At 43.0% G+C, this 27542-nt stretch overlaps 1 protein-coding gene across 6 annotated transcripts in view; it reads right to left on the bottom strand.

Moving 5' to 3' along the window:
• EPB41L3 (erythrocyte membrane protein band 4.1 like 3) overlaps positions 1-27542 on the bottom strand; it is a 102043-nt gene that overhangs the window by 43981 nt on the left and 30520 nt on the right. For all 6 annotated transcript variants that reach the window (XM_065630150.1, XM_065630151.1, XM_065630154.1 and 3 more), the window contains exons 2-3: positions 26740-26945; positions 19125-19322 (exon numbers count right to left, since the gene is read on the bottom strand). In XM_065630150.1, coding sequence (XP_065486222.1) covers positions 19125-19322; positions 26740-26934 — 393 coding nt within the window. In that variant the 5' untranslated portion in view covers positions 26935-26945. The remainder of the gene's footprint in view (positions 1-19124; positions 19323-26739; positions 26946-27542) is intronic.

Below are 27542 nucleotides of genomic sequence, written 5' to 3'. Positions count from 1 at the left end.
CTATTTAAAGGCCACGTGTGCCAACTTTGATATGCATTAATTATGATAAACAATTCAAAATTATTTGGGCCACTGTTTCATCACTGCCTGCTTCCCTAAGTGCAACTCAGCTAAAGGAAAAAAAAAATCTCCCCTCTTCATATCAAACACACAGACATATGAATATTTTAGTTGCTGTCAACATTGCAGTTTCTTTATCCATGGCACACACGTGACTTGAAACAGAATGGAAATATGCTACTTGCTTCAAAGGCAGAGGAGGAGGCTGACACAAAAGAGGAGAGAAGGCTGCCTCCGAATTTAGGCACCTCCGCTGACGAATCTGTGCCTGGACGGTGCTGCCAGCCCAGCAGCCTTGGCCGTGGGGGGATGGATATTTCACAATCCAAGCTGACACAGCTATGCCAACAAACCCGTGGAGCCCAACACTGGCCTCTAACTATTTTAGAAGTGGTAAGCAAGCCAAGAGAAAAGAAAAAATAAAAAAAAAGGAGTTGAAGGTTGCTGCCTAACACCCTGTGAAAACATTATGAGAGGTGATGGAGTTGTGCAGTGTAACCTAATTTATATTAAATTTGGTATTTCTATTGGGGCTCTGATGGTATATTAGAAAGGAAGTAGTGATATAGTCTCTACATTTTTATCAATGGGGAAACTGAAGAGTGTGGCTGGTAAGAGTCTAGCAAGTGTTCTCCAAATGAGAAAAAAACAGGCACAGAAGTGTACTGCGAGCGTATTGTTGTAACTTCATTTACGGTGACTTCCAGCATCATTTGAGCTCACAGCTCTAGGGCCTTGTTCTACTTGTCATATGCTTTCCACCCTAGTATTAGGAAGCATAAATATACCCCAGGTCCTTTAAAATTTCAAACAAATGTTTAGCTAATTCTTCACGGCACATACTTAGAAGCGGATAATAAGAGGTTAGTGGTTTTATACCTGATGCTCCATGAAGAGGATCGGACGGATAAGAAAAGATCTGACTACTGGTGTGCAGAGAGGAACCAACTTGGAGATTTCAAGCCAAAATAGCCACATTTCTGCTATAAGCAAGCAATGCTGTATTTTGCAAAATTTCTTACTTTTCTACTTGATAACAACCCAAGTGGTTATAATGAATGAAATAAGCAGGTTAGCTCTAGAAGACACCTGCTTTGAGAAACACTATGTCTGCACCACTGGATCATTTATATGTATTTGAATTGTGACTTCAATGTCCTCTTAATTTTAAGAGTCATATGAGGCCCACACAGGAGCTGTTTTATGTGGCCGATCCATGCAGCTACACAGATGTCAGCTTTGACTAAGAGTAGCTATCAGCTGCAAGGTACAGTGTTTTAATAACGAATTGCAGGAAACAGTTGTGTGGGGTTGTGCTGTAATAAAAACCAACCAACTGACCAAAAAGAGCCCCAGCGCTCAGAATTTCTTGTTTGGCTACACATTGCAGGTGAGAATAAGTATGGCAAGCCTGGAAAAATTTGCATGTCTCATATTTTGTCCATGACAAAATGGATCTTCCTCCTACTGTAGGAAGATGCTCAAGTTGTATTCAGCCTCTTCCCACATCAGGATACGGGAAAGCCCTTCCAGAGGTTGTCAGAAATACCACGTATAACTGACAGCCCTTCCTCGTCAGGGTCCTCTCTTCACCAGACACCAGGTGTGAAATGGTGATGGCTGAGGGGAAACCCTACCAGGAGCACTTTCCTTCTCCACAGAAATGCCCATCAGGATCCAGACAGATGAGCCTCACACATTGCAGCCCCCACCCGCTGCCTCTGAGCACCTCTTCCCGGGCCAGAGCTGGCCTGTGGGAGCAGGATTTAGGGGGCTCCTATCATGCGGGGAGTGGGGTCTGCCTAGCAATGCAGCCACCACTGAGGCCCTCCAAATCCTCATGTACCTGCTTATCTGCAGCTCTGCTGCTCCGTACCTATGCAGCATTAGCACACACACCCTCTTTCTAGAACAACAATTGCACACATGCACAGTGAAGGAAAACTACTGGATTAATCCACGAGAAATTAAGAGGTTTAGTTAGGAACACATAATTAAAGCAACTGAACAGACATCCTGTGCTCCTGTTAATTGCTTTTAATTTACCATGTGCCCAAATAAGCATGCCAGACAAGGTATGGGTATCATTGCTTTGGCAGGGATAGAATAGGAGGAAAAGGAGGAGCGAAAGGTCAAGTTACAAATTCATACAGCTCCTCAACCTTTGCTTTCCACCATTTTGGGGTGACAAGTCTGAGGAAATGAAAGACTGACTGGTGGTTACTGTGGATCACAGGTTAATGCCAAAAATGACAACCAATTCTCAGCAGTACAAAAAATGTGGATTAAAAAAAATTAAAGAATATCAGACTTCATGCTATCAAATATTCTCCATGTAACAGAAGAGTTTTTCTGAAAGGTAAATATGGTGAGATTCTCCTTCAGAAATATTCTTAGCTATTTTTCAGGCATGAATGGGATGAAATGAAATGTGCAGATGTGGAAAAAGAGGCACTTTGCTTTAGATTTGGGAAATCAAGACTATAGAAATAATGTAAAACACAGATTAAATGCTATAAATGAGTACAAAAGTCCGGGAGCAAAAACTTTACACTTTTCACAGCCTCCTCCCTGCAGCTCTATAAAGTCCACACAGCTCTTGCTCGAAGCTGGAATGGGAATAAACAGCCTCCTGGTCAAGCTCCCAGAGACAAGAGCCAGCAGCAGCGAACTTAGCGCGTCTGCACCCACCAGCAACTCCCACACGCAGGGGAGAGGAGAAGCTGCCTCTCTCCTTGCCATCTTCTCCTCCGTTTTGGAGATGAGCTTGTCCCTCCTCGGGAGGCCAAAGGCCACAAAAGGCTCTCCCGTCCCATGACTGGCTTCTCCAGAAGGAGTCCACTTTCAAACCTCTCCACACTGGCTTCCTCAGCTCATATTCCTCCATCACATCCCTGGCTCCTTACAAGATCACCAGACCAAGATAACACATTGTAAATCACCGACAGAGAGGAACTCAAAAATTAAGTACTTCCATCTTAGCTCTGCCTGGATAACAAGATTATTATAAATTCAATTATTCTTATTGGTGAACTTTTGGGTAGCATGTCTGTTATTTCTTAATGAAGAAAAATAATGAGTTTTCCTTTATTATGATTAAGCCCATAAGCTGTAATGTAGTTATGATAAACAAACATTATTAAAGTGAAAAAATGCAAGTCTTTGTTATAGATACATTGTCACTTCAGTCACAAAGTATGTATTGTGCATCAGTATAATCCCAGAATCCCAGAATGGCTGAGGCTGGTGGGCACTTCTGGAGACTGCCTACTCCAACCCTCCTGCTCAAGCAGGGCCACCTACAGCAGGTAGCTCAGATTCATGCCCATTTGGGTTCTGAATATCTCCAAGGATGGATGCTCCATAGCCTGCACAGGCAACCTGTGCCAGTGTTTGACCACCCTCATAGTAACCTTTTATTTCTTGTCTTTAAACAGAATTTCCTCTATTTCACTTTGTGCTCATTGCCTTTTGTCCCGGCACTGGGTACTCCTCAGCACAGTCTGGCCCTGTCTTCTTTACTCCTCCCATCAGATATTGGTACACACTGATAAGATCTCCCTGAGCCTTCTCCAGGCTGAGCCGTCCCATCTCGCTCAGCCCTTCCTTATATGTAAAATGCTCCAGTCCATCATTTTGATGGCCCTTTATTGGACCCTCTCCAATGAGTCCATGTTTGTCTGGTAATGGGGAGCCCAGAACTGGACCCAGTACTCCAACTGTGGCCTCACCAATGCTGAGCAGAGGGGAAGGATCACCTCTCTTGACCTACTGGCAACATTGCCTAATGTGGCCCATCATGGCACCAGCCTTCTGTTCTGCACGTTGTTGACTCTTGTTCACCTTGTTGTCCATCACAACACTCAGGTAACAATAAACCCTGAATTGCAGCAATCAGGTTACCAAAACCATGTTACTGTGATAAGCAACGAGGAGAATTACATGGGAAAAGAGCAACCAACAACTTAATACAAAGATGTGACACCAACTTCCTTGTCATGCAGGCGCTAGTGGGACCCCAGGAACTCTCTTTGATATTTAGTAAGACACAGGGAAGAAATAAGAAAGATCACAGAATCACAGAATGTTAGGGATTGGAATGTTAGGGACCTCGAAAGATCATCTAGTCCAATCCCCCTGCTGGAGCAGGAACACCTAGATGAGGTTACACAGGAAGGCATCCAGTTGGGTTTTGAATGTCTCCAGAGAAGGAGACTCCACAACCTCCCTGGGCAGCCTGTTCCAGTGTTCCGTCACCCTCACTGAGAAGAAGTTTCTTCTCATATTTAAGTGGAACCTCCTGTGTTCCAGTTTGCACCCATTACCCCTTGTCCTATCATTGGTTGTCACTGAGAAGAGCCTGGCTCCATCCTCGTGACACTCACCCTTTACATATTCATAAACATTAATGAGGTCACCCCTCAGTCTCCTCTTCTCCACGCTAAAGAGACCCAGCTCCCTCAGCCTTTCCTCATAAGGGAGATGCTCCACTCCCTTAATCATCTTTGTGGCCCTGCGCTGGACTCTCTCCAGCAGTTCTCCGTCCTTCTTGAACTGAGGGGCCCAGAACTGGACACAATATTCCAGATGCGGTCTCACCAGGGCAGAGTAGAGGGGAAGGAGAACCTCTCTCAACCTACTAACCACCCCCCTTCTAATACACCCCAGGATGCCATTGGCCTTCTTGGCCACAAGGGCACAGTGCTGGCTCATGGTCATCCTGCTGTCCACCAGGACCCCCAGGTCCCTTTCCCCTACATCGCTCTTTAATAGGTCATTCCCCAACTTATACTGGAACCTGGGGTTGTTCCTGCCCAGATGCAAGACTCTACACTTGCCCTTGTTATATTTCAAATGTTATATGCTGTCCAGTGCTTCCCAGACTGGAAGCTAGTTGAGCCAAGGAAAAAATTTATCAGGATCCAGAATCGATGCCTCCATGGGGAAAATTTTTCTTCTGTGCAAGACTGTAGTCTTGCCTGCGCCATGCCAGAAGGCACTGTCTCTCAGAAACGTCTCCTTCAGTCTTCTGTGGCTCCTGGTTTGGCCATCCTGCCCCTGAAACGTGACCATTTGCAGTCTTCCTGTGGGGCATTTTGGAACCCACCTTGGTGATACAGCCTGAGCCTGAGCCTCTCGACTGATGCACCCTCACACCAAACAACAGACCATTGCTTGCTGCGTAACTGGACCAGCCATCTTTCCTAGCTTTATTCCAGCAAAGAGGTGTCTATGCTGAGGACCTCTTGCCACCTGGGTTTCTGCCAGACTGAATCCAACCCTCTGTCTGACAGATTCTCTCTGGAGGGGCAATGCTGTACTGGAACAGGTATCTCAGCAAGGCTGAGGAGTCTCTGTTCTTGGGGGGTTTCAAGGCATTGACCTGGTAATGCCACAGCTGGCCTGACCCAGACGGCCTCCTCAGTCCCTTCCAACCAGCACGGCTGTGATAATGGGATCTCTGTGCACCTCCACAGACACTAAGGAGTTAATCGTCATATACCTGCTTAAAGTGTAGAGTGTTAGTCTACTCTAGTAGTCTATTTTTACTCACGAGCAGATTACCTTCCTCTCACTGATAGGGAACAAGGAGGAGCTGAAGAGCAGAAAATGACCCTCTCAGCTTTCTAGAAATGAAAGCTATTGCAACCTCCAAAGTGTTGTATTTTGGAGCAGTTCTATTTTTGCATCCGATGCTGCAGACTCATGTGGATGCAAAATGCTGAGCAAGGGCCCTCTGCAGCATGCAGGTATGTCCCTCTCGTTTGAAAGCAATTACAAGAGATCACATTCAGATCAAATTTTACAGGCAAGAGAAAACCTGAAGAAAGAGTCCCACAGTCAGACAGCTATCATGGGATTCATTTTTGCCACCAATAACCATCATCTCCACTGCACAGTAACTGCAAGGTCAGGGCACCCCAAGGAATTGAAACTTCACCTCCCTTTCTGTTCAGTCAAGGAGCACAGCAAGATGAAAAAGTATCACAGCTGCAAGCCTGGATTTTAAATGGAAAGAGCTTGCTTCTATCTTTCCGCACGAATACATAGGCAAACACAGCATCTCCGCTTTCCTCAGAAAAGCTGTCAAGCTGCCAGTAAGCAATGCCACACTAGCACTAGCCTGGTGTTAAACTCTGTACAATTACTGTAATAACTGTAGTTGGGCACAATCACTGGAAGAAGGACAAACAGATTAGTATCATGAAATCCTGGTAGGAATAATTGGACTTTAACTGATGTTGAGGTTATCAGGTTCACATTCCTAATTAGCATTTGCACTTTCCCGTGGATCTTAACAATGCACTGTATAAACACGTGGGCTGGCTCTAGCCTTGCACGCTGTAATGTATTTTGGCATGTGGCTGTACTAACCTCTTCCTTTTCCCCTGTTCTTTCTGGTGGGGAAGTATTAGCTAATTTTTTCATTTGCAATGTGCATGATGCAAAAAATTCCAATTCTGTCCAGACCACTGATTTTATTTTACTCTTTTGATTTAAGTTGCATTTTGCAAGTTATTTTGGTCAACACTTCGGTTTCTACACTGCACGGGCCACATGGTGGTCTTCTCTGTGCAAATGCAAGGAAAACACCCATAAAAGTTAAAATGTATATGGCAACAAATAACTAGCACGCACTAGGGCAAGTTTCTCCCTCCCCACATTGCAGCTTCTGCAATTATTCTTGCAACACAAACAAGAGTAAACAATTAGCTGGTTGTCAGGAATACTACTTGCCGCAGTGAGCACTCTCTCCCCACAAATTCCCCGCATTGAGTCTCCAAAGCTGATGAATTCCAGTCTCCTGACAACACACTTTCTCATTCCTTCCTTGTGAATTGTCCAATTTACACAAAAATATACCCAATCCCAGGAAAACAAACAAAACAAAACCAAGCCCAAAAAATATTACTTGTGCAAATAGTGACTACCTGCAAGCTAAAGTGATCAAGTGTATGCAGGCTTCCAAAATCACTTTTGTATTGAGAACATCATTTCTGGGGGAAGGGCCCGAATGTCACATATATGTCATAATTTAATATGCATAGGCAAATATGTGCATAATGTAATGCACATAATATAGAATCATAGAAGGGTTTAGGTTGGAAGGGACCTAACAAAGGTCATCTAGCCCAACCCCCCTGCCATGGGCAGGGACATCTTCACCCAGATCAGGTTGCTCAGAGCCCCATCCAGCCTGGCCTTGAATGTCTCCAGGGATGGTGCATCTACCACCTCTCTGGGCAACCTGGACCAGTGTTTCACCACCCTCACTGTAAAAAAACTCTTCCTCATGTCTAGCCTGAATCTCCCCTCCTCCAGTTTAAAAACATTACTCTTTGTCCTATTGCAACAGACTGTGCTAAAATGTCTTTGCTCATCTTTCTTATAGGCCCCTTTTAAGTACTGAAAGGCCTCAGTAAGGTCTCCCCGGAGCCTTCTCTTCCCCAGGCTGAACAACCCCAACTCTCTCAGCCTGTCCTCACAGGAGTCGTGTTCCAGCCCTCTGATAACCTTTGTGGCCTCCTCTGGCCCCTCTCCAACAGGTCCATGTCTTTCCTGTACTGAGGGATCCAGAGCCGGACACAGAACTCCAGGTGGGGCCTCAGCAGAGCAGAGTAGGTGTATACACAAACATATAGGAATGTATAAGTGAATGTTCGGTGTGGTTCCAAACGCAGAGGAGCTGGTGACCATACCACAGCACTTCTCCATCTGTGGAGAGTCAATCAGAGCTCCTAAATTCACACAGTCACTCTGGTAAGGAGTGCATCTTTATCTGTGAATTAAATAAAAATCTACATACTATGTTATTTCCTGTGTTTCTTTCTGAAAGATTTTGAGCTGGTCAAGATACAAAGTGGTGAACTGAGAAATTCTAGAAGCTAATCACTGCACTTCAGGCCAGAAAATTTCCAAATAGGGAGAATGTGCTTTTGAACAAATATTGATTAAAGGTGAAAAAAAAATAGCAGAAGATTTATTTTTCCCAAGGAAGACAAATGAAAGGAGTCATTCCAAAGAAGTTTAACGTCATTTTGCTTTTATACATTTTTAATTTGTATTTTCAAAGGATTTGCTCTTGTGCTGTTTACAATTCTCTGCAGTTCCTCTCCACAGGGAAAAGAGGATGAAGGAGAAAGGTGACAGAAGAGAAAAGAAACCCTGAATTTCTTCAAATCCATCGTTTCACAACTGAAGTCCCCAGCTGGAAGCTAAATGGGGAGCATCCAGGAAGAAGAATAGATGGAGAATCTTTCCTGGAGTGTTAATTGGCAGAAAATCAGCAAGTTTTCCTCTGGTTTACTGAAGCACATCTTAGAGATTACATGTACAACTTGCAGGATGAGAGCTTTTAAAAGCTTAACATGACTTAACCACTGGAATTTAGGCCCCTACATCCACTGCTGTACTTGCTAAAAGTGACACTGGGAGTTCCAGAAACATTAACATTTAGTTAGGTGTGTTGAGAATTATGTTCTAGGCATTGTACGAAACATCTTAAATAAATTCACTTCTACTACGGAACAAAAGCTTTGCTGAAGTTACCGGTACAATGCTGGACACCAAAGACAGTGGTTAAGATACAGAGACTGACAAAGCAAACAACAAATACCTTTCTCTCCTCCCCCACACAGACAAACTGAGAACAGTTTAAAGATAAAAGAAATCAACTCATCCTGTCTTTTTAATCCAAATATTTGAAGTTTCTTAGGGAGAAGTCTTGGGTTTGGCATACATAGAGTATTATAAACGAACATCTATGAGGACACACGTATCCCTTGGATGGACATAGTACTCTCATCCAGTTTGTAAGCAGTTTCCCAGCATGTCTAGGAGATACTGAACAAGACCTTTCTGCCAGCCTTTCATGTGGCAAAAAAATACAAGCAATGAAAAGGTTCAAAGCAAAACACATTCATTTTTTTGTTCTCAAAAGGAACTACCATTTGATCTTTTACATACCTCACTGGCAAACTGCATTTGGAAATGTCCGAGGTCACGATTCCGAATACAATCCACTGAATGAACAATTTAGCCAAATGCAGGGAGAACTAAGTACTAGACAATTTCAGAAAGATTTAGTTTAATAAAAGCTGTGTTAAAAAGGCTTTTTTTCCCCCAATGTTAATTTATTTCATATAAGGAAATACTTTTCCTGAAAGCTGCACGCCAATACAAGCTCTCCAAATGTTTTGTTCCCTTATTAACTTTTTAATGTGTGAACTTGCATATACATCCCAGTAGGTGGCTAATATATTCTGATCGTTTGAAATAAAAATTGCAATAGTATTTTGCCTCTATCTCTGCTTTTTAATTTAGAACTCTATCCCATACTGCTCTGCACGTGTAAATGAATACCACATTAGAAAACTTACAGTAGACTAGAAGGTATTTTGACATACAGTGACGACTGATCATTTTCTTTTTCTTCCCATCATGGTAGCACTATAATTTATCAGGTTATTGATATTTAATGTAATATAGAACATTGAAATGTATTACCATTCCTGAAAATAACCTTTTCTGACACCTACCTCCTAAGTATTTAATACAAGCACTTAGATAAATAAATAACACTGTCTATGCTGTAGTTACATACCTGCACCAAGTAGGAATGACATTGTATAACATGACACAGTTTTTATCAGGGGCAACCTTCTTTAATGCCGTTTGAGCTTGCAATCCTAAAAAGCCAGCACTAATCTAAAAAAACCTAGTGGACTGCTAAATCCCAGTAAGAGGATTGGTGACCTAGTCCCGATTCTGGCATCGAACCAAATTAGGGTTTTTGCCTTCAACATCAGCAGCAGAGATCACAACAGCAGTGGCATCACACGAGCTCTAAGGTTATTGACGTGTGTGTTAAACAGTTTGCATGCTTAGGAAAAAAGCAGGCACTTCGTTCGTGACAGTGCAAAGCAGCAAAAGGGGGCACCTGAGAAATAATAAATACTCTGGAGTGTGTCTTTATACATGGAAGCGTAACAGCCATGGCTGCATGTGCACAACAGCTACCGAAATACCCATCAAATGTGATGATTATCAAATGCTTGGGCATCCCAAGTGCATCAACATAATTCGTACTGTAAAAATTGAGATTTGGTAACAGCTTACAAGCATTACTCTCCGATAAAGGTAAAAAACCAGTGGATGCTATTTCTCAAGCAGCAGTTCAATTCTCAGCACATTGACTAGTCTCACAGATTTGCTAAATCCTGACATAAAATAATCAACCATTATTCCATGATTTTGGAGGCTTTTCAACAGAGAAAGTATCCCCCTTGCTCAGCTTTCTTGAGAATACAGATTGTTTGGGCTTGGATTTCAACAAGATGTGCAGCTGATCCACTGGCTTAATGCTGCCTGATTGCCATACTGCCTCCTGCAAGACGCTCTGCGTTAACACAAGCGGGTCTCTTGGGTTTCAATACAGCAGTAGGGGTTATAAATATAAATATTTTCCTTATTCTACCTATACATAGGTGAGCACAGCAAACACTCTTCTCTCCTGTTCAACTGCTAACTATGCACAAGCCTAGCACCAACACAGAGAGCGGAACCAACCGTCACCTGTACCATAAATAGTTACTGGCATATATCACGAAAAATCAACCATAAACATTATGTTTCTTTTTCAGCTGAAAAAAAGCTCTAGTGTCAACATAGTCCGATTAAGAGAGTAATCTGGCCATATAAATTTAAAAGCCACAGAGCTCTCCCTGACCTACATTGCCAGGTTAGAGTGGAGAAAAAACAAACAAACAAACCAACCAACCACAAACAAAACACAAGAACAAAAAAACCTCACATCACACAAACCATAGCACAGAAAGATGCTCTTGAGGCAGGAGAGGCAGCACGATAATCAGGCTTTTAGATTTGGAGTACCTTAGACAGTATCACACCATTAATGCTGGGGTTGTCAAGAAAAACAACGCAGCCTATTCTTAAGCTACATCCAAGCTTTACCCACTTCAGATCAAAACCATTTCTGCCAGAGCAAGATAAGCCATGAGAGACAGACCTTGCTGCCTATCAAAGCTTTGCTTTAGAAGCAGGTATTTCCTCACCACCCGGTCCCATCTCTGATATTTTTTTCACTGTATCAACAGACAGGGATAAGAAAACATAAAAGCAACCCAGTGAACACTGCATGGGGCTCAGCTGGAAAAAAAATCACCCATATGAGGTGCTAGGATTTTATATGATAACTAATATTTTTAGAAGATGATAATAAAGTGAACATTTACTAGTTTTGGTCTGGAAACCGCAATTCTAAGTGTTAACACAGAGACAGCATCTCTGAAATGGGAACAACTACAACAGTGTTGGAGATGAATTCAGACAGCTCAGTCGGGAGCTGGAGCAGGTAACAGGCACTCAAATAACACAGAAATGGGGCAGAAAATGTGACAAAATGCAGAAAGGCTTGGCAGAAGCGTGACCAGGCAGTGCCAAGAAAACCAGCAACTTCTCTGGAAGGATGGGCACAGGGGAGATGGACACATTGTCCAGAAATAGCAGGAGGTTTTAAATTCTCATCATCTGTTGGGGGAAGGGAAAAGAGTAAGCAAAGCCCTTCATTCACTGTTTGTGATTTATATTCCAGTACTGCTTAAAAAGGCATGCATAGGTTGGGTGCTGGTTGCAACCAGTAAGAAGCAGCAGGGTCTCTGGGGTGAGGACAAACAAACGTGGAGGGATAGATACAGTCTCACCATCAGCAAGGATGGTGACAAGGACAGAACCCCTGGAGCCAAAAGACCTCTACATGTCTGGGGCTAAACATGGGTAAAAGATCATGGGCTGTTGCAAACAAGTTACCCAGCAACAAGCCTTACACTACCTGGATTTGAGTGCGCATGACCAAAAAGTTTTTTAAAACTTCAGCAGATGGAGAGCAAGCTCTTGTTGCCCAAATCGTGTCCAAGTGGTGTACCAAGAGGAGGGAACCGTAGGCAACATTTTGCTAAGAAGTTTTCAGCTAACCATTTATTCCCTAGAAAATGCAGCTTAATGGCAGCTGAAAATATTTGTCAATGTAGGTCAACCTCTCTCCATAGTTTTCACCATTATGAAAAACCGCTGGTGCCTCCAAAGTATCAAAATGAAGATCTTTGTCTGCTAAACCCATCATTTCACTGCCCAAATAATTTGCAGAAACTATTAACAAAAGGCAAGAGATAAGAGGACTAGATGAAGAAAATGGATGTGGAGAAGACACAATCTTTTTTTGTTTGTTACTTTAAACTATTGGCATTTTTTTTTATTGCAACCATGTCCCCAGCTGTGCAAAAGGTAGAATTTAAAGCCCAACCTGTTGTTTACTAGGTGCAACATCTGAAGGGTTTAATTCTTGGTTCTCCTTCAGACTCTGTAAAATACTGGCATGTTAACTGGAGGAAATACAAGAGACCCCAGCTGTCTAATCCCGTAGATGTGTTTTCCTACTAAGGTTATAAGAGACCTTTTTCCTGAATACCATGCAGTCCAGATGTTCCCAGCTGCAAGAGGAGCTGGGGGAACTGAGCTTCTCCTGGTGTGGAGGAAAAGCTCCAGCCCCACAAGTACCACACCAGCATCCTCCCTCTGCCTCGTGGCATTTCCAAAACACTTGGCTCAGCCAGAAATCACTTCTTTTCATTTAGATTTCTTTGGTTTCAGTGAAAAACCTAAAAAAACCCCAACCAAACAAAAAACCAAAACCCCCAACATACTAAAAAGGTAGCCCTAACATGTTTGGTTTTGTTTCAATTACAAAACTGAAACAAAAAGCCTTTTTCTACTCAGCCTCTCAGTTGATTATTATGAGCTAGACAACATCAGTATTGATTTCCAGAACATTGTGCTTCCTGAATTGACAAGTATTTTAGCTAATAAAAAGCTGCACACAGTATTTGGAAAAAGCAACTAGAAGAGTTGTGTATTAACTCTATTCAGCTGGAACATATTCAGGCAATACTGAGACTCCTACTGACATGTGTCAGGTAACATAGATCTTAACTGAATCCCCTAGCTAATCTAAGTCAGCCCTAATTAGTGGGTCTGGGGACATAAAACATTCCATGTAATGGCAACGAAGCATCTCAGTCCTGTCACATTTACTGAAACGCATCCCGGGGAAGGCACAAAAACCGAAAACAAAGCTCTTCATATTAAATTAACTGAAATGTAAGCAACGAGTAGGTCAAAAGGAAAAGACTTATTAAAAAAATTCCCTCTTGCATTGAGTAATCAGTTTCACATGTAAAGCCTTTTGCAAAAGACCGTGTGGAATTCATTAAACAATTAAAATGTGCAGGGGGTCACTGAAACTGTATCCTTCAGAAAGCAGAGTGCATCTTATTACAGAGGTTTGCTTCCTGACCTTAAAGCCTACCTCAAAACGGATGAGAAATTCAATGTTATTAAACTCCCCGCGCAACAGCAGAGCGCAGGTCAGCAATGAGATGGCTCCTGGGGAAGGGTCAGCTCGGATACTGCGCGGCGAGGGGGACAACGGGGCCATGTGTTCCCCACTGCCAGACAGACACACAGAAGGGCTTTTCCTCCAGAGGTAGTCTTGCAAACCAGATTTGGAAAACCAGGAAAAGAAACACTTGAAGCATTTGAAGTCAGCTACCACTCTCTTTCATTTGTGGCAGTCGTGGCAGAGCAGAAAGAAGCTTGCTTGTTCTCTTTTCTTCAAGCCTGTCCTACGACCACCCCTAACAACTTATTTATTAAGGAAGCATCCATGTACTCTCACTTTTTAACAGAAAAAGAAAAATTCAAACAAAATGCAAGACTCTCATCCTGTTTGAGAATTTATGTCTTTCATGGCCATTTTGTCTCTGAAAAGTAGTTTCAGCACATACTTGTGCAGGGCAGAAAGAGATCTGTTCACTCCAGTCTGCCTCTGTCCATGTTATAAACCCTGGGTTCAAATGTATGGAAATAAATTTTCTCACCATTCCAACTCAAGTATGTTAATGCAAAGTCACCTGAGGACACAGGGATCCCCACTAAAGAAATGGGGCCTCCTCATCAGAGAGGAAGTCACTAGGGGCTCATCACAAAGGCGTAGCAGCAGCTACACCATGGGACACCCAACTACTGCCCAGGTCCCAGCAGCAGCCTGGCTGAGGAATCTGGGGGAAAAAAAAACAACTAACACAGTGTATTTTTACCAGTCCTCTCCTACCTCAGCTGACCCCCACCCACCAAGAAGCGGGGGTACCAGTGATGCTTTCTGAGATGTCAGCTTTCCACATGCTCTGCAGCCTATCTGAATCCTATGGCAACTCATTCTGTTTGATGTAGGGCTGTGGAGATGCCACAGAAACATTTGTTTTCATTTACTGGTATCCTGCACGATAAGAAAGTTTGAGCAGTAGAAGAACCAAGAAAGAGTATAAATTACCAATGGGCTCAGACAGCTGAGCCTTTGAAAATGAAATCTAATTATTCTGCCATTTATTTAGACAGATTATGTTACAGCTTTCTGATCTCACTTTGTGATTAATAACATGTATATGTTTAGAGCAGAAACGATGAAGGCAAATTCCATCCTGTTTTGGGAAGACACTTCGAATTAGGGTACATGTAAGAGAGAGGATGACAGCTGGTTCCACTTGCATCTTTTAATTAAAATGCAGTAGTCTAGATAACAGAAAACTGAGATGGGGCAGAGAGCGAAGAGGAGGGAAATAAACCCTAGAAATAGTGTAACTGCACTACAGCACTTGAAAACACCTATTTAAAGTGGGAAGGACCCAGAAATAAGTTATTGCTGCTTGTTTTCTTGTGTTTTATGAAAAACTGAACTAGTGCATTCACTGTCTTTTTTTAAGGTTATCCGAAATCAGTTTGCAGTCTTGGATCTTGCTTATCTTTGGTTCTTCCAACCAGCAAATGCAAAGTATAGGTCTAGCCTGCTTAACAGAGAAGTCTTCAGCACGCTCTTTGCGGTACAGTTTTGGCCCCAGGTGTGGACTTGGCTGCTTTCGAGAAAGAGCATTTCTGATCCCGATGCTGGCTGAGAGAGTGCAATGAAGAGCCCAAGGAGAACCACTTCCAGCAGTGTTGGACATGTAGGTGGAAATCACTCAGCATCCACCTGAGCAGATGGCATTGAATCCCGTAACTGTGCACCCATTAGAAATGTCCAGCTTTTTCATGACACGGGAGAACCACAGAGCCACCCTGAGGTTGTTTTTCTTTGAAGAAGTATCAGGGACAATATCACCGTATAGCAAATACTTCTGCTCCAAAAGCCAACAGCTGTCCCTGGACAGGGGAAGCATTATTAGATGGCCATCCCACCTCTGAAAGGAAACACCTCTCTTAAATAAGCCCACTGCTACCATCTGTAGGCTCCTAGACAAGAGAGGCAGTGAGGGTACAGATGGTAACACTTCTGGTTTATGGTTTTGAAGGAGGATGAATGAACAGGTTGGGTTACCTACTTAACCTGATTTTGGCTTGTAATGTCTTACTGCATGAAAGACTTTCTGGGTCAGGATAGATACAACACACAAGCTGTAACACTGTGGAGACTCAGGGGAGAGCTTTTATCCAGCATTTGCTTAAGATCCTTTCAGTGAATAGATACCACATGAGATGAACCATTGTTAACCTCAGCTTTGAAGATACCTCCATAACATTTTCCCCTGTAGATATAGCTCATAAAACATGAAAAACTCCTGGTGTCACAAATGAAAAGTACTGAATGTGAGACAGACTGAAAGATAGCGCAGAAGGCAACGATGATGCTCAGCATTAAATATGGAATAAGAAAGAGGGGCTTCTGCAACAAAGGACACCAAGAGGATAATGGATTAACCACACCTGCCTCAGAAGCATCTCAATCTGTGCGTACGTGCAGTTTTGGCTGCCAGGTCATCAGCTGGATGAACGCATAATTGATAAGCTGTAAGTTGTGCTCTACTTGAGAGCAATAAGCTCCTTTGAATTTTATTAATATTTAACATATGTAAAAGCATTTGTCATTTGCAAAGCACTCTCTATAGAGTAACTGATGGATTCTATAATGATTCCCAACTCCCAGACTAGGGAATGCAGTTCTGGAGGGATAAATATCTGGCCCATGTCCAAATCAATATTCACTGACAGAGCTATTATTCTAGCTCAAAATTAGGTTTCTAAGTTTCTGGTCCTTCTAGGTTACACTGCTCTGTAGCCTTCAGTGGGTAGAAGCATGACACACAGAGCTGGAAGACAGGAGATGACAACACCGGATGGTGCTTCTGACTCACATTGACTGATTGTCACATCTCTACCCTGGGCCATCATCCACACCAAAAGTTGCAGTTAAGTGGGTAAACCACAAAGAATGGTACTTTTAAATATTTGACTGTCATGTGTTGTCTGCTCCTCTCTCCTTTCTTCTAAGGAATTAATCTTGGGGAATTTACTGACCTCCATAATTTCTTAGGTCTTTCAGTATGCTTTTTTATATATGTATTTTTTTCCACAGTTTAAAGGGATACAGATAGTTGACTCGTAGGCAATCCTTAAAAAATGATAGCATTTTTCTGAAATGTGACAGATTATTTCTCAAGCTGCAGCACTGAGTTTCTGTGAAACAGCCACAGAACTTTGTTATTACCTAAAATTACTGTAGGAGAACTTAACCTTCAGCCTCCTACAGGGTTTCCTGAGGTGTCTCCTGAGACAGACTTTCAGTGTCCCTGCCTTGCTAACTCCCTTTGTATGTGATTTTTCTCCCCAGGAGCACAAGCACAGTGAAAGTCACATCATTTCTCTTGGCTGGACACAGGGTCCTTTTGCTGTAGCTGAACTTTATGCACATGGAATGGACTCCCCTGGGGATCTACTATGTGTTCCCACATTGTCTGTGCCAGAGGTACCTGCAGTTGCATCCTCAATACACACAGTATGCTGACAATACCACCTGGGAAGGATGCAAAGTCTGTATCATTCGTTTAAGGCACGTAAATGCACGCTTCACTCCAGTTGCATTTGTTCCCAGAAATATCTGCGCCTTTTAAACCACTCCCTGAAATATTTGTGCCTCCTAGCTAACTTCTGTTTCAATGCACTCAATCGTTTGCTCATCATCATAGCTTAATCATTTGAGGATTCATCCTTTTAGGAGCTCTGTTCGTATCAATATTACAGGCTGCCTAGAAAATCTAACCATCTTAGAAGCAGATAAAGTGATTATTGATGACAGTCAATACTACTTCAAAATATTTCAGCAGCATAAGTAGGAAAAATACATACAAAATTTATATTTGACATTATTCAAGAGCTATTCAGCACTTGCAAAGCAGAAAAATCTGACAAGCAATAAAAAATGATGGCTTCTATATGCTAGTATTTTGACACTTCAACTCCAACAGAGTCCAAGTTTAGCGAAAAAGTGAAACTTCCTAAAAGAAAGTATTATTCACAGCATTTTTGTGCATAAGTGGAAGTCTAACCTAACAAATCTCCCCTTCTGTTCCATCTTATATTCTCATAAAGCTCAGCCTGCTAGACAAGATTTCCATAGAAATCTTAGTTGGTAAGATTTCCTTGATTGTACTCCAAAAAGTGACTCACATTTTATAACCAAGTGGCAAAAGCTGAAATGAGTTTGACTCTTTCCATCAAAGCCAGGATTAGTCATTCTTTCAGCTTAATGGTTCACATGCTATTCTTGACAGGCAAAACTGGGACCACGGGTCAAGAAATGACAATTTAATAGTCACAAAGTATGTGGCCAGATAGTTATCGCTAGTCTGAAGGAAACAACACAGGACTTGGCCAGTGAAACTAAATAATACTCAACAGCATGACGGCTAAGTAGCTGTAAGAGTAATAAAATCGCAGCTCCTGTGTTAGCACAGAAAAATTTGGCTGAATCTGTAAAGCTGTGGATAAATAAAAATCACAAAGTTCTTCCTCATCTGCCGCTCTCTAAAGCGCTTAAAACAAGAGTGGCTGGAGGCTGCAAGGGCTGAGTGTCACCTGATTGTAAAGTCATCAGGATTCACTCCTAGTCAGATACTCCTTTCCTTCACTCTCTCTCCTTCTTGTGTTCCAGTCTGTTCTCCTTTCAAGCCTGCAGACTACCCCATCTCTATCTTTATACTCTTCTGTCCACCCCAGGTGCCTTTTCTTCTCCGTCACACCCTGCGGTTGCTCAAAGGAGGGCTGGTTTTGCCAAGCCGTCCAACACACATCCTTCACCTCTCGGCCACTGCTTGTGGCCTCCTGACCTAAAGCAGGCTCAGGACAGGCTGATTCACTGTCCAAAGTCCACCTTGGTGACATGGCTGGAAAGGCTGAATGGAGAAACTGATCTACTCTGAGATGCTTCATTTGCTCATGTCCACTATGACATTCTGAATGTGCTCATGCTCTGCTTCTCCATGGCCTTTTGGAGTTGAAGGCAAGGTGTCCTCTTAGCATGAGTCTGCCCACAGGCACACACCGGTTCCCAAGTGACAGTGCAGCAAAGACCATCCCTCCCAAAAGTAGGCTCCTGGCAAAGTCTCTGCAGGAAAGGCAAGTTTCCCTACAGAAAACCACTAGCCAGTAACATTCAGACACAGTTATGATTCACAGACATTGTGGAGAATCATGTAAAACTTCTCATTCTCCCTGCTATTTGCTCCTAACACTTCCCCTGCCTCCCCTGGGCATCTCTCATTCCCCTGCTAATCTCGTGATGGTCAGAATTACTGTTTGGACAGTGACTCAATGTAGAGTCTCAATGTAGGAGAGTACCAAGGAAAAGAGAAGCCTTATGGGATGAATTCCTTCTTCATTTATGGGCTTTGCTGCCTGTAATTCATTTTTTGCATTCTATTGTGGCATGTGTTGACATAAAATTAATCCAAAGTCTCTGGCTGTTCCAGGAACTGCTCACAATCCCTCACCCAGCTCAAATCTATGCATTTCCAACCTCCAGAGGAAACAATGGAAGCATCTCTGTGCTTGGCATTGGTGAAATATCAGGCTGTTCATACTTTTGCTCAAATCAGGAATCTAATTTCAAATATTTTTCTCCAGACAGGATGAAAAAAAGAAGACAAAACACAATGTACCTCTACTTCACATGCGTATTCCGATCCATCCAAGAGTGTCACTTTGCACTGCATATTTTTCGGTTTCTTGACGATCTTTAGAGGAGACTTGGAAAGTTTGCTAGATGATGATTTTTGAGAGAGCTTGTCGTCCTCTAGCTGATGGTATTCTGGTTGTTTTGCACTCGCAGCAGCAAACTCCTGTTCTTTTTCTGTGGCCTGTGAAGAGAAAGATAAGTTTTGAAGTGAGATAAACCAATCATGCAATGCAGTACACTATGCACCTGCACCCAACTAGGTGAGCCTAGCATGGGGCATGCACAAGAAAGCCCCTGATGCAGGACAGAATCTTCTTTATCTATTGAAAAGATTCCCCACATTCTTCCCAGCCCTCCCCTATCACTCCAAAATGTACAGAATACCCATGAAGGAGGGGCATACATGAAAATACTTTAGGTTTCCACTTTTTCCATAGGTGAAAAATCCCACTTGGACTTCTTGGACCAGATTTTTTGGTCTGTTGAAAATGCTGAATAATTGGTAAACTTTGTGATGAACAGATATTCTTACAGTTTCTTGATACTACTTTTAAGTCCTGTACCTATTAAATCCTGAGACACTTCCATGGTGTCATATGGAACAGGAAAAGACCATCAGGTCTGCACTAATTTCGTTATCAGTGAGAAAACAGTTCCCTAAATGAGGGCATGGATCCCTCCATGACAGTGTGAATTTGCCAGGGGATGCTGACGTGCCTGGGAAAATGAAAGATTCCCCAAGTGCCCAACCAAAGGGTTAAACAAACAGGAAGGAAGTGAGGGGCCAAACAACTTTTATGTGCAGCCGGCAGGCTAATGGATGATAAGTACAGGATGAGAGGCTGAGTTTTGGTCTCTGCAGATGCCTGATAAGTCCCTTGAGCTGGCGAGAAGTAGGTGCTATTTGCAAGACAAATATACCGGAGGGAAAAGGGGCAAGAAGAAACAACTGTGGTTGTTTTTGCTTGGGTTTATCTGAGGGTCAGACCATTTGAAGAGTTACCGTGATGCAGCACAGCCCGTGGGACTCTCCACGGCAGCAGATGAAAGCCAGAACAGCTCTACAGCATTTCACCCTTCCTAGCAACAGCACTGTGCCGCAGTCATTACCTTTCTCATCAGTTATGCCCCTCATGGTCTCCAAACAAAACCTCAACAGGAGTGCAGTAATACCTAAGCTAAAGCTTAAATAAAATGAAATAAAAATAACATCTTTCCATTATCTCACTACAAGGAAAAGAAAATAACTATTTTGGCTCTGAATTATTTCAGTGTAACAGGCAACAAGCTTTACTGGAAAGATATTGTAAATTAATCCTCCAAGTCTGTTTCCATTCATTGTATATAATAAAACTTCATGAGAATGGAGCAAATCCGTCCAAAGGCTTTAATCTGCTTTGAGACCAAAACAACCTTGCATCATATAACCAGCAACAACAGTGTACCTCTAAATTCCAGGGAACGTTCCCCAAGAGATTTCATACAAACAAGCCATAAGCTTTCCCTCTGCCTTTGGGTGAATGGTGGAAAGAGGAATTTGGAGTCAGCTGTGCTACTGACAGTGCCAGCGCCCACCAAACTGCAAAGAGGTGGGGCAAGACCACACACTTCTCCTTTCTTTGCCAGAGACAACATAGCAATGGTCTTCTGGGCTTCCATAGGTGGGGAGACTAGAAATAAAATAGCAAGAGTTGCTTTCAAAATCCACATCATCCCCTGAGCTGTGGGTGTTCTTTCCCAGGAGTAGCCCAGCACCAGCCACCTCTTCTCCCATCTAGCTCCAGCACTGGAGGACTTTCTCCTTCCAGCATTTGGACACCAACCTTGTGTCTGGATGTCAAGGTCCTTGAATACCTTGAAGGTTGGAGGGAGATGAAGGGCACAATGCATGTCAGCAGATTAGCTGTTTGCTGAGCATTTAACGCTCACAGTGACTGTGATGAAGGGGGAGAGTCACTCTAGGCTCAGAGCAAGGCTTGAGGGCAACTACCCCTCTATCACAACCATGGCCAGATGGCAAGTGATCCAACCTGCTGCACTGAGAAAAAAACGAGACTGAAGATGTCTCCTCCCAGGGCCTCTGTGAACAGCTGTGCTGATGTTGGTGGGCAGAGAGGGTCTTTGATGATTTCTGCATGTTTTGTTAAAGAAATCTGCCGTGGAAGGTGCACGCGCACATGTGTAGGTGTAAAAGTGGTAGCAAATATACTGTCATTGCCAGTGGTTCATTAGTTTCACATGGCACCCAGTAGCCATTTAAATTTTAGAAGCATCTTCAGACTACAAATAAATTCTATTAGTCCTTATTGGTGATTATTTTCCTTCACATGAAGATACTCGGTAACTTAAGACTACAGCAGAAACTTGCTTATTTATACATTTTTTAAAAATGGTATTGAGGTTACTTTGTTAAGGTTCCTGTCTACATTAAGATCAGGGGATTGTGTCTAAGTTAAAAATCATACAAAGGATTTTCTCTCATTTGTCTGCAGAACAAAACATGCCATGAACTATTAGAGAAGATCTCCCAAACTATGCTGACATGTTCAGGCATTGAGGTACTTTCAGACTGTATTAAGCCTCTTCTTCCTAAAGAAACCTGACATCCTGGTATCTAGGAAAAAAATGCGGCTAGAGTACCCATGTACTCAGTGAATTATTTTGAACTCTGCAAGCATAGTTGCATTTTCTCCTAAACTCTTCCCTAAGATAACTCTGTGGTGTATTTTTGCTGTATTTGCAGTGTCGTGTACTAAATTTTAGCGCAGCACAAGTTCCTTCATGGTTTGTGATTTTTGAGCATAAGCTCCCTCAACTCTATCTAAATTATTGTACTGTACTGCGACACAGTATGTTCAACCTGTTCTGAAGCTGAATCCCCCTCTTGAAGGAAGCATTTTAAGCCACAGGATCCAGCAGTAATGGTCTTTGACACTTCACAGCTTCTCACTGGGGTATGAAGTGATATTACCAAGCTTGCACAATGCATGAATCCCATCTACTTATCATAGCTGCTCAGAAATGTCAGTGCCCAATCCGTGCAATGCCTTCCTGATCATTTTCAATGAGATAGGAAGGCAGGGAGATAGTAAGATTGCATTATTATACCTGATAGAAAGGACTCGATCCTGTAGTAACTGTTCATCTCGACATGAAGAAGCCTTTTTGTCTTCATTAAAATGTTCTTTTTTATGTATATAGAATGGCAACAAAAAGTCACTGTCATGGATCAGTAACTTAAATCTTTCTTCCTGAGGTTCTCTCATCCAAGCAACAGCAAAAACCATCAGCTTCCTCACTGTGATTACCGATGGCAAGAGAGAGAATGATATCTATGACTCCTTCAGATTATGGCTTTTTTAATGACACCATTGTCAATGCCTTGGTCTCTTAGTGCTGTATTTAAGTAGTTCTTTCCTGTGATACAGACACTTAAGCCACTACGAAATATACTGGGCAGATCACCGCAGCTGAATCCAGCAGTCATCCAGTCATCCAGCAGAACAGGGACTTCTGGATTAAAATTGGTAATCTCAGTGGAAAGGTCTCACGTATCTCTTCACTAACTCAGTTCTTTTATTGAGGCTTCTATAGACACCGGCTCACTGGTTATCTTTGGGAAAAGAAAGGATCATGCAGCACGTAAGAGCATTTCAGGTCTCCAAACTCACATCTCCATAAACACAGATGGACATGTTTGGTTCCTAAGGGTGGTGTGCTTATTAGTGTTTGTTTCGTTTGGTTTGGTTTTTTGTTGTTTGGTTTTTTTTGGATTGTGGTGTTTGGTGTTTTTTTTTTTTTGGTTGGTTGGTTGGGTTTTTTTGGGTTGTGGTGGTTTTGGGTTTTTGTTTTGGTTTGGATTGATTTTTTGTGTGTTTGTGTTTTTGTTTGTTTGTGTTGTTTTTTGTTTTGGTTTTATTGGTTTTTTTGGGGGGGAGGAGGGAGTTGTTTTGCTTTGTTTAAGATGAAAAGAAACCTGGGGTGGAAAGATGACTGAAGATGGCTGGAATAAGAAAATTAATAACACTTATGCCTAGGCCTGATAGAATCATATTTTAAATTAGTGACCAGTTTGTGCAGCACCTTTCTCTTTTGGACAAGTGGTCCTGCTGCTTCTCCCCAAACTATCTACATGCAATTTCTGATCTATTTCAGAGACCAAAATTGTCCCAACACATAACTGGTGGATGTTGGAGCAAGAGCAGAGATGTCTCTGGTGGGCATGGAGTGAAACTGATCAAGGGTTATCAATGGTAAAAATGGTTAGGAATGAAAAAAATAAATGCAGTTTTTCCAGTGGTTGATCTTTAATAGCAATAAACACCAGAAATCTTGTCATGCCATGTCTGCTTCTTGAGATATTAGAAGTCAGACATAAGACACCTCTTTAAATTTGCTCCCAGAAACATTTGTTGTCCCAAGCATCTAGGTAATGCACACCCAAATGAGGGAGATCTAAAAATATTTTGTACCTGAAATTGCTTACACCCCCATTTTTTCTCCACCAACAATAAGTTTGGGCTGTAGCTCTGCAGACAAAAGCTTAAAACCCAAGACCACAGCCAACCCCAAACAGCTCCCACAGGAGCGGTCGTGCTGATTTTAAGTAACACCTTACATCTGCTTACTTCACCATCACTGTCTCCCAGCTAAGTAAAATAACCAGATGCCACTTCAAACAACCTGATTTTTTTTAAAGGGTGGAGGAGAAGAGTAGTTAGACTGACTTATTCCGCTCTTCAAAGGCAAATGCGATCAGATGAGGGTCATAACCTTACAGAGCTAAGGGATGCAATTTGCAGGTACCTCATTAATTGTATGTCACTTACCCATGAAGAACAATGCCTGTTAATCCTATTGACTGGAAATTACTAATGGGAAAAAGAAAGCAGCTTCCATAAATTTAATAAATGCAACAATGAACCAAATGGAAAAGCCTGCAATAGCTCTTCTGAAACCTATTACATGAAAAGTTAAAGTAATTATAATGCAGTTATTTCAGAACTACAAGGGACCACAGATTCTTCATGGCTCACACATCAGACAAGCAAGCATGAAATCAGTTTTGGGCAGGTGTCAAAGGAGAAGTGAACTCTGAAAATATTTTCAGCTTCTTTAAAGTTGGCACTGTTATCTAATGCAAATACAAGATCAAAGATGTTTCACAGAATCACAGGATGTTAGGGATTGGAAAGGACCTCGAAAGATCATCTAGTCCAATTCCCCTGCTGGAGCAGGAACACCTAGATGAGGTTACACAGGAAGGCGTCCAGGCGGGTTTTGAATGTCTCCAGAGAAGGAGACTCCACAACCTCCCTGGGCAGCCTGTTCCAGTGCTCTGTCACCCTCACTGTGAAGAAGTTTCTTCTCAAATTTAAATGGAACCTCCTGTGTTCCAGTTTATACCGATTGTACCTTGTCTTATCATTGGTTATCACCAAGAAGAGCCTGGCTCCATCCTCGTAACACTCACCCTTTACATATTTAGAAACATTAATGAGGTAGCCCCTCAGTCTCCTCTTCTCCAAACTAAAGAGACCCAGCTCCCTCAGCCTTTCCTCATAAGGGAGATGCTCCTCTCCCTTAAGCATCTTCGTTGCCCTGCACTGGATGTTCTCAAGCAGCTCCCTGTCCTTGAACTGAGGGGCCCAGAACTAGACATAATATTCCAGATGCGATCTCACCAAGGAAGAGTAGAGGAGGAGAAGAATCTCTCTTGACCTACTAACCACCCCCCTTCTAATACACCCGAGGATGCCATTGGCCTTCTTGGCCACAAGGGCACAGTGCTGGCTCATGGTCATCCTGCTGTCCACCAGGACCCCCAGGTCCCTTTCCCCTACACTGCTCTCTAATAGGTCGTTCCCCAATTTATACTGGAACCTGGGGTTGTTCCTGCCCAGATGTAAGACTCTACACTTGCCCTTGTTATATTTCATTAAATTTTTCCCCACCCAACTCTCCAGCCTGTCCAGGTCTCGCTGGATGGCAGCACAGCCCTCTGGCATGTCAGCCACTCCTCCCAGCTTGGTGTCATCAGCAAACTTACTGATAGTACACTCAATTCCCTCATCCAAGTCATTGATGAATATATTGAACAGTACAGGTCGCAGTAGAGACCCTTGAGGGACTCCACTAGATACAGGCCTCCAACTAGACTCCACCCCATTGACCACGACTCTCTGGCTTCTTTCCTTCAGCCAATTCCCAGTCCACTTCACTACCCAATCATCCAGTCCACACTTCCTCAATTTAGCAGTGAGGATGCTGTGGGAGAGTGTGCCAAATGCTTTACTGAAGTCAAGATAGACCACATCCACTGCTTTGCCATCAGCTAGCCACGTGGTTATGCTCTCATAAAAATCTATGAGGTTGGTCAAGCATGACTTCCCCTTGGTGAAGCCATGTTGACTGCCCTTAATGACCTTCTTATCCTTGATAGGATTTGAGATGGTGTCAAGGATAAGCTGTTCCATCACCTTCCCAGGGAGGGAGGTGAGGCTGACCGGTCTATAGTTACCTGGGTCCTCCTTCTTGCCCTTTTTTAACACTGGAGTAACATTTGCTTTCCTCCAGTCCTCAGGCACCTCTCCCATTTCCCAAGACTTAGCAAAGATGATGGAGAGTGGCCTAGCAATGATTTCAGCCAGCTCCCTCAGCACCCGTGAGTGCATCCCATCTGGACCCATGGATTTATGGATGTCCAGATTGCTTAATTGCTCCCTAACCCAGTCCTCATCAACCAAGGCAAACTCCTCCATTGCCCTGCTTTCCTCTGGGGCCTCAGGGGTACGGGGCTCCTCAGGACAGCCTCCGGCAGTGTAGACAGAGACAAAGAAGGCATTCAGTAATTCTGCCTTCTCTTTTCTTCTGTCACCAGGGCACCCACCCCATTCATCAGTGGGCCTACATTGCCTCTAGTGTTAGTTTTATCTGCTTGGTCAATAAGACTGCCCTTACATTTAAGCACTGGAGGACGAAAGACCTGACAGGAATATCAAAACATTCTGCATGAGAGCTATTATTTTTTAAATGCAGAAGAACAACCAGTCAAGATCTACAGCACAGAAGCATAGAATCATTTTGGTTGGAAAAGACCCTCAAGATCATAGAGTCCAACTGTTAACCTAACTCTAGCACTATACCATGTCCCTAAGAACCTCATCTAAACACCTTCAGGGATGGTGACTCCACCACTTCCCTAGGCAGCTTGTTCCAATGCCTGACAACCCTTTCAGTGAAGAAATTTTTCCTAATATCCAATCCAAACCTTCCCTGGTGCAACTTGAGGCCACTTTCTCTCGTCCTAGCGCTTGTTACTTGGGAGAAGAGACTGACATCCACCTCACTACATCCTCTTTTCAGGTAGTTGTAGACAGCAATAAGGTCTCCCCTCAGACTCCTTTTCTCCAGGCTAAACAGCCCCAGTTCCCTCAAGCTGCTCTTCATAAGACTTGTGCATCACACCATACAGCCTTCCATGCGTATCTGAATATATATCTCCACTCCTGACACACCAGGCTCATTATTTCCTGGGAGCAATAAGTGGGCACATAGCTGGTTGCATGCACGGAGCATGTGTGCATGAGCTCCCTTACCTGCTCCTTTTTCACAGGTGTGCTGTGGGCTGCCACCGCGGAGAACTGCTCGAGCTCGTTTTGATGCTCCTCGCTCAGCTGCTGCTGCTGCTGGTCCTGCGGCTGGGTCTCTGCCGCCCCTTGCTGCGCAGGGCTCTCCTGCTGATCCTGCTCTTTGTCCTTGGACTCGGAGTCCGATCCCGATTCTGTAGTCATGGTTGGTTATTCTGTATAACAAGGGGAACAGACCTACTGAGTACAATCTCATAGCTGTGAGTTTGTAGGTGAGGCTTATAAAATGGAGAAAAATCAGGCGCAAAGTCCTAGTCTTAATACGTCCAGCCTTTAAAACTAAAGTGGCTATTAGTGGCCCAACAAGGATTTCCTGGTTCAAAACACCAAACAATGCATCCATACTCTGAGGAAGAGTCTATTGCCATGAAATCTTACTCTACCTTATAATATACAGACGTTATAGGAATTATCTTGAAGTTACACATAGACATACAGTTCTACATAGTTCATAATTCATAAAAGGAGAGTAACATACTGAGAAAAGCTCATGTGATTGAGGGCTCTAAATTCAACACAATTCACTGCAGTTTGGGCTTCTAAACCATGTGGAAACTTTTGAAAACATTAAATATTTTGTTCTTTACATTTAAAGCAACAAGGCTTGAACTCCTCAACACCTGCACTGCATCCTGGAAATGGACTCAAATATTTTTGATGCTTTTGGGCAATAAATAGGCTAGAAACATCTGAAGTGGTCCCACCAACATCAGTGCAAACGTACAACTGTCCTTAAGCACAGTTCTGTCCTT

Source organism: Caloenas nicobarica, chromosome 2, assembly GCF_036013445.1.
Source record: "Caloenas nicobarica isolate bCalNic1 chromosome 2, bCalNic1.hap1, whole genome shotgun sequence".
Taxonomy (NCBI): domain Eukaryota; kingdom Metazoa; phylum Chordata; class Aves; order Columbiformes; family Columbidae; genus Caloenas; species Caloenas nicobarica.
The sequence above is the reverse complement of the archived record's forward strand: the minus strand, read 5'-3'. Positions and strand labels throughout refer to the sequence as shown.